The 18,931-nt window shown below is 31.6% G+C and overlaps 1 protein-coding gene across 1 annotated transcript in view; it reads left to right on the top strand.

Moving 5' to 3' along the window:
* Positions 1 to 8,377: 8,377 nt before the first annotated feature.
* The window catches only part of LOC134681695 (equilibrative nucleobase transporter 1-like), a 151,371-nt gene continuing 140,817 nt past the window's right edge, over positions 8,378 to 18,931 (top strand). Inside the window, exon 1 of the mRNA XM_063541338.1 lies at positions 8,378 to 9,007. Coding sequence (XP_063397408.1) covers positions 8,818 to 9,007 — 190 coding nt within the window. The 5' untranslated portion in view covers positions 8,378 to 8,817. The remainder of the gene's footprint in view (positions 9,008 to 18,931) is intronic.

Here is an 18,931-nt window from a genome sequence, read left to right on the forward strand (position 1 = left end):
TACAAAAGACTCATCAGTGACGCTCGAATCCAAAAAAGTTAAAAAGGTCAAATAAAGTACGAAGTTGAAGAGAATTGAGGACAAAAATTCCTAAATGTTTTGTCAAATCCAGCTAAGGTAATCTATGCCTGAGGTACAAAAGCCTTAGTATTTCAAAAATTCAAAATTTGTAAACAGTTAATTTATAAATATAACCATATCAATGATAATTCATGTCATTTCAAAAAAGTGCTGACTACTGGGCTGGTGATACCCATCGGGGAAATAAATCTCCACCAGCAGTGGCATCGACCCAGTTGTTGTAATAAACTCATCATAGAAACTACTAGTATGTGTTTTTTTTCTTTTTTTAGTCATCACATTGTTAGTTATTTTCGACTCATGAGTTTGAGTGTCCTTCTGCTATCTTTTGTCTCTAGACGAGCATTTTAAATGGAGAAACCGTAACAATTGTCATTTAACATTTATTTTTGAATAAAGGAAGCAGTTTTTCACGACCTATTTATTTTTTATTCAATAACAATTCCTTAAAAAATATTAACCCAACGTCGACACAAACGAAACCAACTTTTATCATATTACATATGCAAATGTATCATAGATCAGTGTCATTGTCATCGACAGAAACACGTTTTAAAATATACAAACACTTTTTCTGATGAGAAGTCATTATTTTAACATTGAACATTCTATAATTTCAAATTCCCAGTGGTATGATATTCTTAGAAATAAGTATTATATTGATAATTTTGTAACCAATTGTGATACTTTGGAAATAGAAGTAGATAATAATGTCTGATACCTTATCAACACCATTCCTAAGATGAATTTTCCATTGCTAGAGTTTTTATGTTATTGTGTCACAAATTGCATGGGGAATTAACGTTGGTTGGTAGAATCTTAACGTCACAAAACTGCATTGGAAACAGAAACATAATAAATACAAAAGTATGACCCGAATAGAAATATTGCGAAAATGACTGCAATCGACTCTACTTATTTTGGACGGTCACCATGACACATTGGTTGGCAGACACAATGTTTAAATGTCTCTACTGACTAGTTTCGCAGTCTCAAATCTTACGATAAAGAAAAGTCACAAAAATTCTGAACTCCGAGGAAAATGCAAAACGGAAAATCAGTAATCAAATGACAAAATCAAAAGCTTAAACACATCAAACGAATAGTTTAAAACAACTGCCATATTCCTGACTTGGTACATGCATTATCTTATGCAGATAATGTTAGATTATATTTCAATACAGTAATCTGTAATGATATTAATTGCATCCCAAATATATATTCTCGTTGTGACACTTTTAATGTGGTTGGAATCGCAAGGTGGATGATACATGTTTGGCAGGAGACGCTTACCTTTGTGAAGTACCCAGTACTGCTCATATAAGAGTTCATACAACTCCCTACATACCATTGTCATTTATTTTTGTTTGTGAAAAAACTAACCCATTTTAACATAACGGAATTAGTTCTGTCTATGATCTTGGTTTACAAATTGTAGTCAAGTGTGTTATCCAGGGTTTAAGAAAGCACGAATAACAATGTCGCGAAACACACTATTGGTAGCAGACGTTACGATGAAGCGTCAATGTATAGACAGCCCTCTCAATTATCCTTTATGAGTGTGAATACAAGGAAGTTCTTAATTGGTTTAACACTGTTGATGGGTAACCAACTAACTCCGTCCTCATCTGCGTTGGTCTCTATATTGTGTTATTTACATAGAACATATTGTTTGCTTCATCCATTATACTTTACAGAAGACAGTTATTTTTACAAATGTTCAAAAAAATACATTAATGAAGATAAACATATAACTAAACCTAGGAATTGTTCGAACCCTAAATGCAGTCAGACCTGGGGTGGCGGCATACTCCTAACTATAAAACTTAAATCAAGAGTGAAAAAATGTCTTAAATCAGCAATATATTCAAGGATATGGAAGATAAAGCGTCTGTTAAGATGCACCATGGATACAACGCTGGTATACTTTCTGTTAAGTAATGTCTTACAGACACATGTTATGACCATCCCATATATTTATTATGTTTGACAGCATTACATGCATTTAAAAGAACTCATTAATTTCTTATATAGAAAATGCCACGAATGAATTATGTAAGAGAACAATAAATAATGCATTCACGATGGCTCAGGATCCGTTTGGCATACTTTTACAAATATAACTTGAAGGATTGACACCACAAAATGTTGGATCAAGAATAGAATGTTTGATATATTTTTCTTTCACAAATGGGGAGGACATAGCTTTTCTTTAGAGACAAACACAATGAGTTTCAAATAAAATATCGAAAAAACAAACTTATGTATCTACAACTCAATTCTGATTTTGAATAATTTGAAATAGAGAAACCAATTTTCCACGTCTAAAACGGAATAGATGTTATATCAAAACATTTTAAATAGAAAAATTATGTTTGAAAAGAAATCCATGCCCCTCTCCCCTCTCCACCTATAAAACTTGAATATCAACCTTAGACACGACATTCATCATGATAACAGAATTGGTTCTCTATCTTTAGAGCCTGAAAAAAAAACTAACATCTCAATCTGTTATGCAATAAAATTAAATCGAATCTCTGAATTGAACACAAGTACGAATATAAATTGACCTATGTATAAGGACGGTTACACTATATTTGATTAGGTCAGTGGATCTGCTTGAATTTATTTACGCCGAGTCTGTAATGAATCAACGTCTGATAAAATGATTGAACACTTGTGAATAAATTGCATTACCTATACATGTCGGAACAAGGAATTTCTTGGTCATTTATTTTATATGTCAAAGTTCTCATGCCATGTTTTAACTTTCATGGTTGCTATTTTTCAAATGGATTTATGTCACCAGATCATGAATAAACTACTGCTACCTCGTAATCGTCAAAAGATCAGGTTTCTTTCAGAAGGTCACGAGTACCGCTTCAGTCCAATTCCCCACACATATGATATATTGCTTAACAAGGACCAAGGTACTTCAACCTATGGTTTTGACAGACGCGTTGTTTTAATTTTGGATAACGTATATTAACTGACATCTGCACGGCCGTATATATCAATTATTATTCTGTCGTGTCGACTTAGATCTTACTATTTCCAATCTCATTTTAGGGTTACATATTTCCAGTTTATACTGCAATCAGCTAGTTTACTGTACAGATAAAGCTATACGTATAAACGTTAGCTTTATACGTCAATGACCCCAACTGACCTATAAGCCCCGCCTCCTTATTGTATTTCATCAACAACATCACGTCACGACCATGACAACGTAAAGTAACAATGGTCAAACTTTTTTCAATTTAAACTTTTATGTCTTCAAATTGGTTATTTATATATCATGTTTATCAAATGTTATTAATTAAGTTCATTTTCCTTTTTTCCTTAATACGCCAATGTCTTACCACCTGGACTACGCTCATAGGGAAATACCCCAAAATGGTACCTCACGAGGGAAATTCCAAACACTTTTTTTAACAATTTTTGTTACATGTTTTTTTTCATTTTTCATTTTTTTTTTCGATTTCAGTATAAAAACAATATACGTATAGTGTCTTGAAATATGAAATTTATTTGTATTCTGCACGAAACGGGAAAATGCGAGGTTCTAAGCCTCATACAAATAAATTTCATATTTCAAGACACTATACGTATATTGTCTAATTCTTAGTACATTTCCTAATAAAGGGATAGCAACAATATTTTCATTACGAGATTAAATATAATCGCGCCTCTATCTAAACTGCTGGTGTTACAAAAAAGGAGCATTTTAAGTGGTAAATTTGCAAAATCTGTTGTGTATTTTTTAATCGAGTTTGCTTCTTAGTTTCAAAATAATAAGCTTTTAAAAACAGTAGTTTATAAATAAATTTGGCGAATTTATTGTCTTCTGATTGGTTTAAAATATTACTTTTATTTTCAATGTAGTCATTTTTTATGGCGACATGCCTACTCTGACGTTGTGTATTCATACGCCAACATGTGTTTATTTTGTTTTTGTTAATATAAATAATTAGAAAGTTCTGTGAGCCTAATTTTTTTTATATAAATTTATTTATAATGAATGGCAATAATTCATTTTGAATATATTGAACCATACAATAAATTTTTGACTTCTCACATTCGCGGATTATTCAATGTGAAGAGTCAAAAAAATAGTTAATGGTTAATGAATTCAAAATAAAAATAGTCATTCATTTAATATTGATAGAGGATTAATAAATGAATCAAAAGAGCAAAAAAAAATAGATAGATCAATGTGCTTGTTTTCGAGGTATATAAGCCATTAAAATGTTGGCGGGAAAATGTTATCTCGTGACTTTTCGAAGCATTATCATTGACAAGTTTAAGTTCTATAAAAATTTTAAAACATACATCGGTAAATTAATTTTTTTTTTATTATGCTGAGTCTATTTTGAAATGTAAAAAGTGTTAAATAAATATTTGAAGATAGGATTGTGTATTTTTCAAAATTTACTATGTATCGTGAATCCTGCTGCTTCTTTTTTCTACATTTATAAGTATGCAACTTTAATATGTTTTATATGCTTTAAGCAGCAGATATGTTGATGAAAGCTCAAAGAACACATGACCGATATAATTGAGTAGTTGCATTGATGGTCTCTGTGATGAGGGACATGCTTGTTAGCAGCATTGTACAAAAGGTGTTCGATACACACATTTTCGCAAAGACTTAGACCAGTAATTGTTGCCATAAGAGCTACAGTAATACAAAATCTAAGTTAAGAATTTGTAATCTGCTCAAATCAGTGCCGTCATACTTACCCCTTGCGATAATATATAAACGGCGTATCTCACTTTTGAGGCTCTTGAACCCATTATTTCATGAGATACCGTGTTAAACATACTTATTATTTTGATAACTGCTACGCCTAAAGGCACGAAATTTTTAAAATATTGGTTCAAATCGACGGATTACTTGAATATATAACTGATTTTTATCGGATGTTGCATGCGATCAGATAATGAAAAACAGCCACAAAACGCATGGTTTCTCTGATTGAAAAATGAATAGTGTCAAAATATTGAAATACGCACAAAATGGAAAACAATGTTTATACACTGTTATGTAATTTGAAATTTCTTTTTTATTGAAATTCCAATGCATTAGCTTAAACGATTAATTTAGTAAGCACAGTAGTATCAATAAATTTGAGATGGTAAAGAACATAACGCAATTACTAGTATCTGGCAATAGCCCAAATATCAACAATTAATAACCACTAACTGCACACTAGTGTCGTAAGTTTATTTTCGAATTATGAGTTTTACTGTCCCTTTGGTATCTTTCGTCCCTCTTTGACACCTATTTAATAAGCTAAAAAGTATATAGGTGTTTCCATACTAGTATTTCAGAACTTTGTCTTCGCATTTAAAATTCGATTAGTACATTACAATGGTAAGAAAATCCACCATTTTAGATGACGAATAAAAATGATCAATTGCACGTTATATATATGGCCACGAGCATCACTGGAGAGACATGTATTGTCGAAATGCGCATCTGGTGCAAGAAAATTGGTACCGTTAATTTTATTACTACCACTGGGTCGATGCCTCTGCTGGTGGACTATTAGTCCCCGAGGGTATCACCAGCCCAGTAGCCAGTACTTCGGTATTGGCATGAAAATACGGATATTTTTTTGTTATTAAAATGTGCTGTTACAAAATATTAGGATTTATTATAAATTAAGGAATGTATCTCCCTCATGCAAAGCTCTGATTCCTTTCACGGATTTGGCTATACTTTTTGGACCTTTTGGATTATAGCTCTTCATTTTTTATATAAGCTTTGGATTTCAAATATTTTGGCCACGAGCATCACTGAAGAGACATGTATTGTCGAAATGCGCATCTGGTGCAAGAAAATTGGTACCGTTAATTTTATTATAAGCACGGTATCTTGTATAAACACTAGGAAACGAATAATAATCTGAAGCGGCAATTTTGATCTTACCATCATGATATCTGAAAGACTGAAAAGTATACTATACAACGATGTTCAATGTTTTAAGCAGTTATTAGTCTTTTCATCTGTTCAAACAATTTGCTTTCAGTGCTGTTCAGTAGTTTTGTTAACTGAACAGAGTGATTGAATGCGCGCAATTTGTTTGAACAGTACAGAATCTACCACAATGGATAAGTTTTAAAATTGGCTCAAAAATTGTAAATGACTTACAATTTATTGGTCAGTCTTTTACGAGCTTTTTTTTTTTTTTTTTTAGATCAAAATAACAATTTTAGACCAAATTTGTTCACTATGAGTATTTTGAAAGGAAATAATTTCGTACCATTTGACAAAAAAGATACGATCTAGTAATTGGTCCTGCACTTGATTTTCACAAATGGTTTTTTTAAATGCATATATTCATAAAAATGTTTTGCTTTGCTAGATGATGATGGCGGTCATCTACATTTAATCTTTTTCTTTTGTTTGTGGGTATCACTTAAATCTTGAACACATATAGCATTTTTAATTCTAATAGCTGTAATTTGTTAAACATGTTAAGGTGGAAGAAATATACATCTAAAACGCATTAAAACGCTAACAAACAAATGTGGTATTTGAACAAAGATTTCAAACAATTGCTCTATTGCATAATTCATAGAATGATTTATGTTTTTATTGACTATCAAAGTGATCAAAACGGTAACTTATAGAAACTTTCCTTTTCATGTTTTTTTTATATCATACTTTCATTTGTGGATCTTTTTTATTCCACTAAAACTTAAATTAGGAGCTAGGATTTTGTGCGTCCAAATCCCTCCTTATTTACAAATATTTCGTCTATCATTACATATGTTGTCATCTATGGATTTAGGTATTTATGCCAAATAATTGAAAGAGTATTTCTTCATTTCGCAAACCGTAGCTGAGATCAGGAACGTGCGGTGTTGTAGAAACAATAATCCATGAGAACAATCATGGAACACCAAATGACCTTATATGTTTCATTTTCGTTACGGTTGCTGTCTCTTTGACGTATTATCTAATTAGATATAGGAAGATGTGGTGTGAGTGCCAATGAGACAACTCTCCATCCAAATAACAATTTAAAAATTAAACCATTATAGGTTAAAGTACGGCCTTCAACACGGAGCCTTGGCTCACACCGAACAACAAGCTATAAAGGGCCCCAAAATTACTAGTGTAAAACCATTCAAACGGGAAAACCAACGGTCTAATCTATATAAACAAAACGAGATCACATTTTTTTTAATTTTTTTTTATTTATGAATTTCCTATTTACAAGTTTTAATTTTTCGAAAAGCTAAGGATTTTCTTATCCCAGGCATAGATTTCCTTAGCCGTATTTGGCACAACTTTTTGGAATTTTGGATCCTCAATGCTCTTCAACTTTGTTCTTGTTTGGCTTTATAAATATTTTGATATGAGCGTCACTGATGAGTCCTATGTAGACGAAACGCGCGTCTGGCGTACTAAATTATAATCCTGGTACCTTTGATAATTATTTCTGTTAAAATTTTTCTGCAGATTGCTCTTTTTACTTTCAGTATTCAGTTTCAGTGACGAATTTAGATTTCCCCTGGTATCTTCTTTTCTGTGTCAACGGAGATGAAGTTTTATAGAATCAATATCTAAAAAATATATTATTTGTTTTCATTGTATATGAACAATTATACGGGTAAAATATAATATATCTGGAACGTTGATTACTAATTGATATTATAACAAAGTAAACACATGGATTATCAATAATACCATACACAATACTAATTATCAAAGGACGTGAGCTCAGATAAACCGGAAATTAATGTTTCTGTACCATTTAAGTTCCGTTTCCTAGCTCCATATTTCTTTATTTCATGTGCTACAAAAATGCATTTGTACGGCACTATCTAAGTTATAAGTACGTGATTGAAATAAATACGAACGGAGGTGTGTTCATTCATAAAGCTGGAACAAAGAACAATGGAAGATGTTCTCATTTATACAGCTGAGACGACGGCAACATAGAATGTACTCATTTATAAAGCTAATTCTCGTTAGTGATCGTGTGTCTAGAAAAAACTTCGAGTGATAACTCAAACTTACTTATAACCTCAAGGAACTCTTACTCGTAGGTGTTTTTTAATCTTAAGTAGTGATATATTACAAAGAGAATTTTGAAAGGAATAACAAGTTCTGAAATAGTATACCATCTAGCAGACATCCATAAAAGTGTATATACACGTAGAGGATTCAATTCTATTCAAAAGCCTGTTTAGTAAATTAATACTGTATATTTGTAATTCTAAAAGATATATGTTATCGTCGTAATATTCTTTGAACTATATTTGAAACAAAATACTTAGATCGACAGAAATAAGATTAATATATATCTAATTTTTATCGATACATAGGATAAACATTTTCTCTTTACGGAGAATATTGACCCAGCAATTAGAGGACATATTAATTGTCCATCTGACTTGGAGCAACAATATGAAGATATTAATTTCCGACCTGTGAGAGAGCATCACAATAGATTACATCTTAATAAGATCAATTAAGTGATGCGCTGTCACTCAGTCTACGGATAAATATTTTAAAATCATTGTCTCTTAACTGTGAAAATTTGAGTGAAAACGTTGATGATTTGTAGTTGTTTCTTGATAATGGATTATATAATCTATTGGAACATTTAGGACTGCACTAGGTTTTGTTTCCTAATTGATCATTAGTTCTGATAATTTTCAGTTAATAACAGTTATTTTTACGCTGCTAAAGGGAATTTGTACGGTAGCTGTTGCAATATGGCAGAACTGAAAGTTGAAGACGATGATACAAAAAATGGAAATTCATTTGAAGCAATTGACACTTTGGTGCATGAATGTTTACACCAAAAGTTAACAGAAGGAGTGGAAGTTGCGAGAACACCTCGTGGCATAAAGCTAGATAGTTGTAAACGCGCACGGGATCGTGCTAACAGAAAGCAACTGCAAGGTACGTCGACTTCACTATATTACAATTTGCATAAAATGTATATTCAAGAATTCCCAATATAATTATATGAGACCAGGATTTATTTTTTAGTTGTCACTTGCTTTGCTAGCATGGCGATAAATGCTTGTTAAGCATAAGACGTTCACTATCGATGCAACTAGTTTGCCCGTTCTTGAGTTCCTTTGATGTCCTCCTTCTTTGGTTCGAACCTTTATATACCTTTTTGACCGATAAGTGACATTTTGACATCGGTCAACTACTGTTACCTTGTTTTTCCAGTAACTATGATTAATCTAATATTAGTACTATGTGTCTTTGGTCTTTATTTAAGTCCTCAGTCATAATATGTTCAGTCTCGGAATTTCCAACTGACTTGTACAGTTTTTGTGGTGTTTTGCTTTAAATATAAAAAAAGATATGATTGCCAATGATACAGCTCTCCACAAAAGACCGAATTGACACAGAAATTAACAGCTATAGGTCACCGTACGGCCATCAACAATGAGCAAAGCCCATACCACATAAATGTTCTAGTGACACGAGGGAAGTGACGGATATGAAGCGCTCACAATCATGTGTAACCCTATCCTATTTTATATATGTATGATATATCTGTTCCAAGTTATGAGCTTGTAATTCAATAATTGTCGTTGTTTAATGGCCGCTATATCTTATTCTTGTTTTTTGTTTTGTTATCAATCAGTTTTCTGACTTAGTCAATTCGTGTTTCATACCTGACTTTACTATTTGTTTGTGTATGAATGCTTACACTTGATTCATTTTATTGGAATATTTTCATTTGCAATAACAATGCATCTCTTTGTTCTATTATACGTGTTAAAAGTTTAATTCCGCTGTATTTTAATATCTGTATTTAAATGCTATTGTCTTAAGTCAGTAAGTAGCATTTTGTTTAGTGGATGTCGTTTGTTGGTGTGGTTTAAATGTTTTTCTCATTTCTCGTGTTTCTTTTATATAGATTAAACTTGTTTTTTTCGGAATTATTTACACTAGCCATTTTGGGGCCTTCAGTGTGATCGAGGGCTCTGTGTTGAAGGCCGAACTTTGACCAATAATTGTTAACTTTTCATACATTATGACTTGGATGGAGAGTTGTTTCATTGGCACTCATACCGCATCTGCCAATTGAAATGTACATCGAAAACAATTGATATGCAATCAACATTCTCTTATTGAATGCACTTGTCTTTTCTTTCATGGCCGTGTAGTGTTTCTATTTGACGAGACTCACACACGATCAAAATATTGTAGTAATTAACTTTATACAATCCTTAGAGAAGCAGTATCTGGTGCACCTGAAGGCAACCCCGGTTTCTAGGGAAAGTTTGTTTTACTCAGTCTGTAGCTTGTATTTTATGGTTGTCTATAGGTTTCCTTCTTGTCATGTTATAGTCTGTTTTTATTGATGGATGATTGTCCCCCTTGTGTCATTTGCCCTTGTTTATATCTCATCTCCGTTCACCAGTATGTTGGATATATTGCATTTTAGCAACAACATTATTTATATCGGTTTTGTTAAACATGGCAATCAATGTTTTAGCCGTATTTGGCACAACCTTTTGGAATTGTTGGTTCCAATGCTCTTCAATGTTATACTTGTCTGGCTTTATAACTATTTTGATCTGAGTGTCTGGCGTATTAAATTATAATCCTGGTACCTTTGATAACTAGTTAAGCCCAATTTATATATGTTATACTTAGGATGTGAAGTATGTGCATTATTACATCAACAAATAATTTTAAAGAAAAGGCAAAAAAAATATAAACAGCACGTACAGTTTATATTAAATATTTGTTCTAGTTATCAATATTTTATGAATTACCACTTGGAACTTGGAAGCTTTAACTGTGATTAGTAAATGTTTAGTTCAGATAGAATGGTCTATATGAGATCATTGGTTACTGTGAACAGTATTTAGACTGTTAGCGCTCAATTTAAATGACTATTTACGGGGTATTATTGAGCAGTTTTGACACTTAACTGTATCATTATTATATTCTATGTTCTAAATGAGTACAAAATAAATAATTTTTTTCTTTCGCTAAAATGAGAACTGATAATTTACGTTAAAACATTAAAAAACATATATAATGTTTAAATGGGTTATATTTTGTCACTAAACGTTCGTATTTTAGCTACAATGTACTATCGATTCTTTTAAAACACGTTCCCTTCCGATCTATATTAATTAGTTTCTAATTATATCTAATGTTAAAAGACATAAGTATGTTTAAGGCGATTCTTGTTTTTGATTATACAAATATGCACGTACAGACACGCTATTCTCAGTATTTTGTTATCCGTATGACTAGTATTTTCGTTTTGTCAAAAATAAAACAGAATAGAAACAAGAATGTGTCCCCAGTACACAAATTCCCCATCCACACTATCATTTTCTATGTTCAGTGGACCGTGAAAATGGGGCAAAATCTCTTATTTGGCATTACAATTAGAAAGATCATATTATAGGGAACATGTTTCTAAGTTTTAAATTGATTGGACTTCATCTTCATCAAAAACTACTTCGACCAAAAACTTTAACCTGAAGTGAGACAGACGAAAGAACGAGCGGACGGACGGATGGACGACAGACGAACAGACAGACGGACACACAGACCAGAAAACATAATGCCCATAAATGGGGCATAATAAGAGTTTGATTTCTCCAAGAGACATCAAGCAGACAAATATCGTACATTCCTGATATTATAAAAGTTAAGATACAAGCTAAAAATAAGTTAAACAAACTGTCAAAGAGTGTACTCTTCTTGGAAACGAAATGACGACAAAGGTAAAATATTTCTGTCGAAATGTATTAACCCTGAGAATTTTTTTACCACAAACTCAGGTTCAACCAACCGTTTTTTTCTTAAAATGTCCCGTACCAAATCAAGAAAATTGCTAGTTTTATCTTATAGTTCGTTTGTGTGTGTTGCATTTTAATGTTTCCGTTTTGTCGTTGTTCTTCTCTTATATTTGATGTGTTTTCCTCAGTTTTAGTTTGTATCCTAGATTGGTTATTTCTCAATCGATTTGTGAATTTCGAACAGCAGTATACTGTTGCCTATATTTACCAACCACTAATACACGATTACATATAAAACATGGACACAACTAAGAATACCAACAGTTAGACATGCTAATGACATTTTAAATAGATATTCCCGGCACACAAATACTAATTTGTTCTAGAACCAATCAAAGATTAAGACGGCGAATGAGACCGTGTCCTTACTAGATACTGTCAAAAAGTCAAAAAAATAAATAAAAAAAATACCAAACTCCGAGAAATTTTTAAAACGTAGAGTCCATAATCAAGTGCCAAAATGAACAGCTCAAACTCATAAATAAAAAGGATATAAAAATATTCTGTATGAAAAAAAATAAAAATTAAAATCACAATTATAGTTTAAATTTCCGACAATAGTCAATGAACATAGACAAAACAAAATATGAAAAAAGAGTTTTCCAAGGTATATGCCATCTGGAATGAAATCTTTTTTAGTGAGTTCTATCATACAATATAAAAAAAAGAAGACATGGTATGATTGTTAATGAGACAACTCTCCACAAGAGACCAAAATGACACAGAAATTAACAGCTATAACTGTAACCATGTTTGACATCTTTATGTAAGCTGTAGATAACTTCTGCTATTTGTATAGCTTACGGATGTAGACCTTACTTCAGGGAGATCACTCTTTATATCAATGATGTGTTTGTAAAGGTCAAGTTTCATCAATATATTTTAAGCATTTACCTGAAATAGATTGAAAATAATCTTATGTAAACAAGAAGCTAAGAATGTATTAAGGAAAATGGTTGACAAAAACGTACTGTTAAATTTTTAAGAGTAAGTTAACTTAGGTCTACCTTCTTAAGTTTGTGTTTTGATAAGAAAAGTCGATAACGATGACTTGTTAGTGTGATCATTGCTGTTATTGATACAGTTGATAAAATTCTTTTATCTTCATATTCAAGATTCCCTTTAGAATTATTTCTCAAAGATAACTATTTATATATTTTTTCAACATGAACATATTCTTATGATACTATCTACTTATATACAACCAGCGTATATCGCCTTATCTTTAATAGGTCAGTATCTTTTATTTGCCCATCGAAACTCGCCGTTAGGAAAAACAATGGTAAAAGGCAAGCAGTTGCTATGGTTTTAAGTAGCATTATTTTACTTTTAGAATCCCAAGAATATTTTAAACTCATCAAAGATCTCAAAATTGGCAGAATCTTTAAAATGAAAATGAGGTAATACATGAAGCTTTTAAAATGTGTTTTCAAAAATAATGAAAAATGTTGAAATTAGTGTAATTGTTCTCTTTCTCCGAAAGTGATTTATTGTACATCGTTTCTAAAAAAAATAAAGTTGTATCCGCATGTATGACAAGGATAAACATTTTGAATTGCAATACAAATAATTTCTTCACATTCAAAAATGGTGTTACCGTTAGATAAACTCATTTGTTTTCACGTAAAGTAACACCCACTAATGAATATCATCTCTACATTAAAGCTAACGGCAATACGATGTAAAATAATTTTTTCCTGTTTGAATATATCAGCTCTTCACTTTTTTGATTTTTTTTGGGTTTTCCATATATTTTTGCCCAGAGCATCAATGAAGAGACATTTATTGTTGAAATGCACATCTGGCGCAGTAGAATTTGTACCTTTAGTGGTATTATATTTATTGCAGAATGTTGCAATCAAGAATTGATTAGTACTTGCAATATTCCTCAGGCAAACTTAAAAATGATAATGCATATTTAATTGCAGGATCCTACGAATAAACACGAAGCTTTTGATACTAATTAGACTTAGTGTATGACATCTACATTTCCCTTATACCTCTTATTAATGATTGTTTTAATTATCTAGTGTTTTCCCTTAAAAAACATATTAACCAATATCATAATCAATTATTTGGGAAATCATGGCATCATGAAACGATCTGATTTCCTTATATTACGCAAACATTAGTTATAAAACAGAGACTTTTATTGGAAGTTACATCAATAATTGTTTTATTCAATTATTGTGCTCCACAACTGATTTATTTCTAATTACAGTTGCACGGTTGGAATCATTAGAGTTTAAATAAATACAATTTATTTTATAGTTTTACGGTGTTATCCACGCAGTCAACTTTTGCACATTTTCTTTCATTTTTAATCTTTACAAGCTTAATAACATGACAATTTGAAGGATAATATATTGGGGAAATGCTGCTTTGTTACGGATACTCACCGTTATGAAACTTATTTTATCAATTTTGTTGTCAATCAAAGATAACTGAATATTTTGGACATTTTCAGTCTCGAATGTACTCTTGAAAAATAGATATTTCGTGGAAATAAGTATTTTTCTACGCGTCGTTTTTTTTCGTGTGTAGTTGGTTGTGTACGCAACTTTATTAAATGCCATTTTGTCAAAGGTTATAGTTGACTTTCCTATATTGATTTACATCTCAACCCCATGTTATCAATATTGTATTAACATTTCGGCATAACTCAAAATTATTCGTTCAGCGTATGTATTCTTGTTTTTTGGTTGTGTTTAGCCATTTCGATTAATATTTTATAAAGTGCCTTTCGAAATTGTAATGTTACATTCAGGTTAGAGTGAAGGGTGGAGCCAGTTAAAACTTTCGAAACTTCTAATTCTGTATGCACTTGTCATAAGTCAGGAAAAAGTAAAAATACCAAAAATACTGAATTTAGAGGAAAATCGATTTGGAAAGTCCATAATCACATGGCAAAATCAAATAACAAAACGCATAAAAAAAACAAATGGACAAGAGCTGTCACATTCCTGACTTGGTACAGGCATTTTCAAATGTAGAAAATGGTGGATTGAACCTGGTTTTATAGCGCTGATTCTCTGACAGTCTCATCAAATTCCGTTATATTTACATTGATGCATTAACTAAACAGACACAATAAATAAAGTAGTCAAAATATGGGTACATCAGTCATCATCATATAACCATTTTAAAAGAAACAATTTAACAGAACATAAAAACATCTACTATCTACAAACACATTCATTGATTTGTGTGTCTGACGTTTTTGTTCAGTTTTTGTTCAGTTTTAACAAATTGTTCAGTGGTTGTCGTTGGTTGATGTGGTTAATGAGTGCTTCCCGTTTCTCATTCTTTAAGATAGATAAGATCGTTGGTTTTCCTCTATGAATGATGTTATACTAGTTTTTTGGGCACTCTATAGCTTTATAGCTTCATGATAAACATGAGAGCCAAGGCTCCATGTTAAAGACAGTCTTTTACCTATTATTGGTTAATTTTTCCATATTATAGATTAAATAGAGAGTTGTCTCATTGGCACTCATACCACATCTTCTACATCTGATTATATCTATGTATCATTCAACTATTCTATCTGAATAATTGTAAAGACAGTTTCTAAAGAGACTGGTATTGATAATAGCTTACAAAGTAAAGCATTTGAATGGCATATTTGTCATTTGCATATATTCCGAGTTTTCTTTTATCATTTTCTTTTAATATAGCCGACAATATAGTAGAAAAATTTGATTGTCATGAATATCTTTTTATACGTAAAAATATATAAATACTAGTAATTTTAGTTTCTTGTGTACATTTTGGAAATTAGTATGGCGTTTATTATCACTGACCTAGTATATATTTGTTTAGGGGCCAGCTGAAGGACCTGTTGGTGACCTTCTGCTGTTGTTCTTTTTTTCTATGGTCGGGTTGTTGTCTCTTTGACACATTCCCCATTTCCATTCTCAATTTTTGCATTGGAAATTGTCTAGGTTTTAGTTTTTATCGACTATTGTTTGCATTTTTACCCTTTTGTCAAGCTACAATTTAACTTTTCTTCGCCTTGTTTTTTTGGTATCTCTAGTCTAGGGACAAAGTACTGTTTCAAAAGTATTTATTTATCCTAAGAATGAGAACGTTTTCTCTTAACTCAGTAGTTTTCGATTTCTTTTAAATAAAATGTAATTGTCCATGTTTTGCACAACTGTTTACTTCACTTTCATTACACAAAAATAAAAATTTATGACAAACAATGTTTGGTCTACTTCATTTCTTTTTTCCCTTTTTTTTCGATGGTGTTTGTTAACATATCGCTTATGCATCGACTGCGTATATTTTGTTCTTTTATTAGGGGTATTTGCTTTTTCTACCTTAAACGTACATAATTTGATATGTCTGTGTTAATTGATGTAAAGCAGGCTTCGACTAAAAGTTACAATTAAACATATGCGCATCAAGAACTAAAAAAAAGAGAAACCACCATGGCAACTTATACCGTAATTTAAAATCCACAGACCAAAGAAAAAAAATTGTGATAAAAGGCCAACCGGTTGGCCTTAAACAATGCGAACAAAAAATAATAGAAACACGAATGTTAAAACCGAAAGTAAATTATTATGTTGTTTGTAAGAGTAAGCAATGTTTGATTCCCCTGTGTTACCATTCGTAAGTTATGAAAATAAGTAGAATAATGTGAATATAAAAAAAGATGTGGTATGATTGCCAATGAGACAAATCTCCACATGAGACCAGATGACACAGAAATAAACAATTTTAGGTCACCGTACGGCCATCAACAATGAGCAAAGCCCAAACCGCATAATCAGAAATAAAAGGTCACGAAATGACAATGTAAAAAATTTAAACAAAAACTAACGAATTATTTATGTATTTTTTTAACGAAAAAAAAAAAAATAACGCATAAACAAAGGACAATCACTGAATTACAGGCTTCTGACTTGAGACAGGCAAAAACCTACAGTTGTGTGTGGTGGGGTTGAACATGTTAGCGGGATCCAAACCCTCTGCCTAACCATGGACAGTTGTGTAACAATACAATTTAAGAACGAACTATAAAAATCAGTTGATAAAAGGCTAAACTCAAATTTGATGCGACTGTCATACAAGTGAGAGGTTTAGCTAGCTATAAAACCAGGTTCAATCCACCATTTTCTACATTAGAAAATGCCTGTACCAGGTCAGGAATATGACAGTTGTTATCCATTCGTTTGATGTGTTTGGACTTTTGATTTTGCCTTTTGATTTTGGATTTTCCTTTTTGAATTTTCCTCGGAGTTCGGTATTTTTGTGTTTTTACTTTTCATCAAGTAAATACAAATACAAATACCACACAGAGTTGATGTGACCGGGTGCTTGTACATCGCAACAACAAAAAAACCCACCAAATACAGGTCTGAGAGTATTCGCAGTTACTGACAGCTAGTTCAAAGCCACTAATAATTTATATAAAAAATATCATGTATCCAAGACAAAATTATCAATCAGTACATATCCAACATCCAATGGATTTAGTGTAAGACGTCATAAACAGTCAGAGAAAAACATGACCTTGTACAATGCCAAGATACAGGTATCGACAGATTGTAGATTCATGAATGTGTATTTTGTTTATAACAATATATTAAGTTTGCCTTTAATTACTGATAACAAAATCAATATTAATACCAATAAAACATTACTCAATGATCTAATCTCTGTGTTGAATAGGTAACCTTCTAGTATTAATTTATTTAAAGCTGGTTTCTGTAGAAATAATAGTTTAAAAACATTTCCTATCTTATATTCACATATGAGACATTCCTAAACTACTCAACTACCTTGTGACAAGAAAAAAAGAGAATATCATACTGTTTGAAAGTATTGCAGACATAAGAACGCAGTTGTTTAATGAAATTTGTTTGGACATTTTCAAATGTTTATTGCAGTGAAAACATTCCATGGGCAATTTATGTCATTTGAGATTCCTTTAATTAAGTTTACAAATTTCACGCCATAAAAAAATTAAATAAAAAAATGACAAATTCTAATTTTGTACAAAGCTACACCAATTAGTCATTGTAATGAGTCTAGAATTACCTACGCCGAAATTAAATAAACGAGTTAACGACAGTGGATCAGGAAAAGTCTGTATATAAAACAGACGATTTTATATTTGATTAAATACTTAAACCAATTCAATAAAGAGTGGTTTCAAATATCCTTGAATTTTCGTCAAAATAACAAAACAACATATGCCTCGAGACCTAGGGCCAACCACATTTTGTTAGCACGTAGTATTTCCCTTATACAGAGGCATTTTTTATTACCAGTTAGAATAATTGTCGAATAAAGAAACCTTAGAACAGGTCCTATATCATTGAGATTAAAAAAACACTTCCCAAACATATGCATATTCAAGTCTATATCAGTGAAATAAGTAATTTTATGAGCGTATTATCGTCTTGTTCTGTCTATGTGTAGACTGCAAATTACGACATAAAAGTATACTGTCTTATCTATGTAGTCGAACCACTTAAATCTGTTTACTTCATGGCATAGACGGCATGAGCAAGATCTTGAGCTATGTATGTTAGGGTTTCAATACTCTTTTTCATTTGTAATTGATAAAGCCTTTTTGCTTTTTTGACAAGTCTTCTTCAGACAAAAGTACATATGTCGAATTTATAAGTAAGCCTAAGTCTTTGACTAATTTTAACATAATTGGTACAGAATCCTGATTAAACTAACACGGCACATGTTTACTCTGGTCTAGACACTACAAGGACACGCGTGTAGATCTCATGTTACCGGGGTTTCTTGCAAGTGAATTTGCAACTGGACATCTTGAGTTTCTCAAATTAATAACGTCAATTATGGTTAAAGAACATTTCTACCAAACACCTGCTTTACTTTGTGAAATGCGATCGACACGCCACTTATATTTTACTGCATAATTTCTTTTACGCTGAACATTTCTTTAATTTTGCATGAGGCTCCTATATCAATTAGGATTCTGGATGTTCATTGTATTGCAAATTGTAAATAGTAAAAATGAAACATGACTGTTGTGACAAAAATTCTTAAT

Source organism: Mytilus trossulus, chromosome 8, assembly GCF_036588685.1.
Source record: "Mytilus trossulus isolate FHL-02 chromosome 8, PNRI_Mtr1.1.1.hap1, whole genome shotgun sequence".
Classification (NCBI taxonomy): Eukaryota; Metazoa; Mollusca; class Bivalvia; order Mytilida; family Mytilidae; genus Mytilus; species Mytilus trossulus.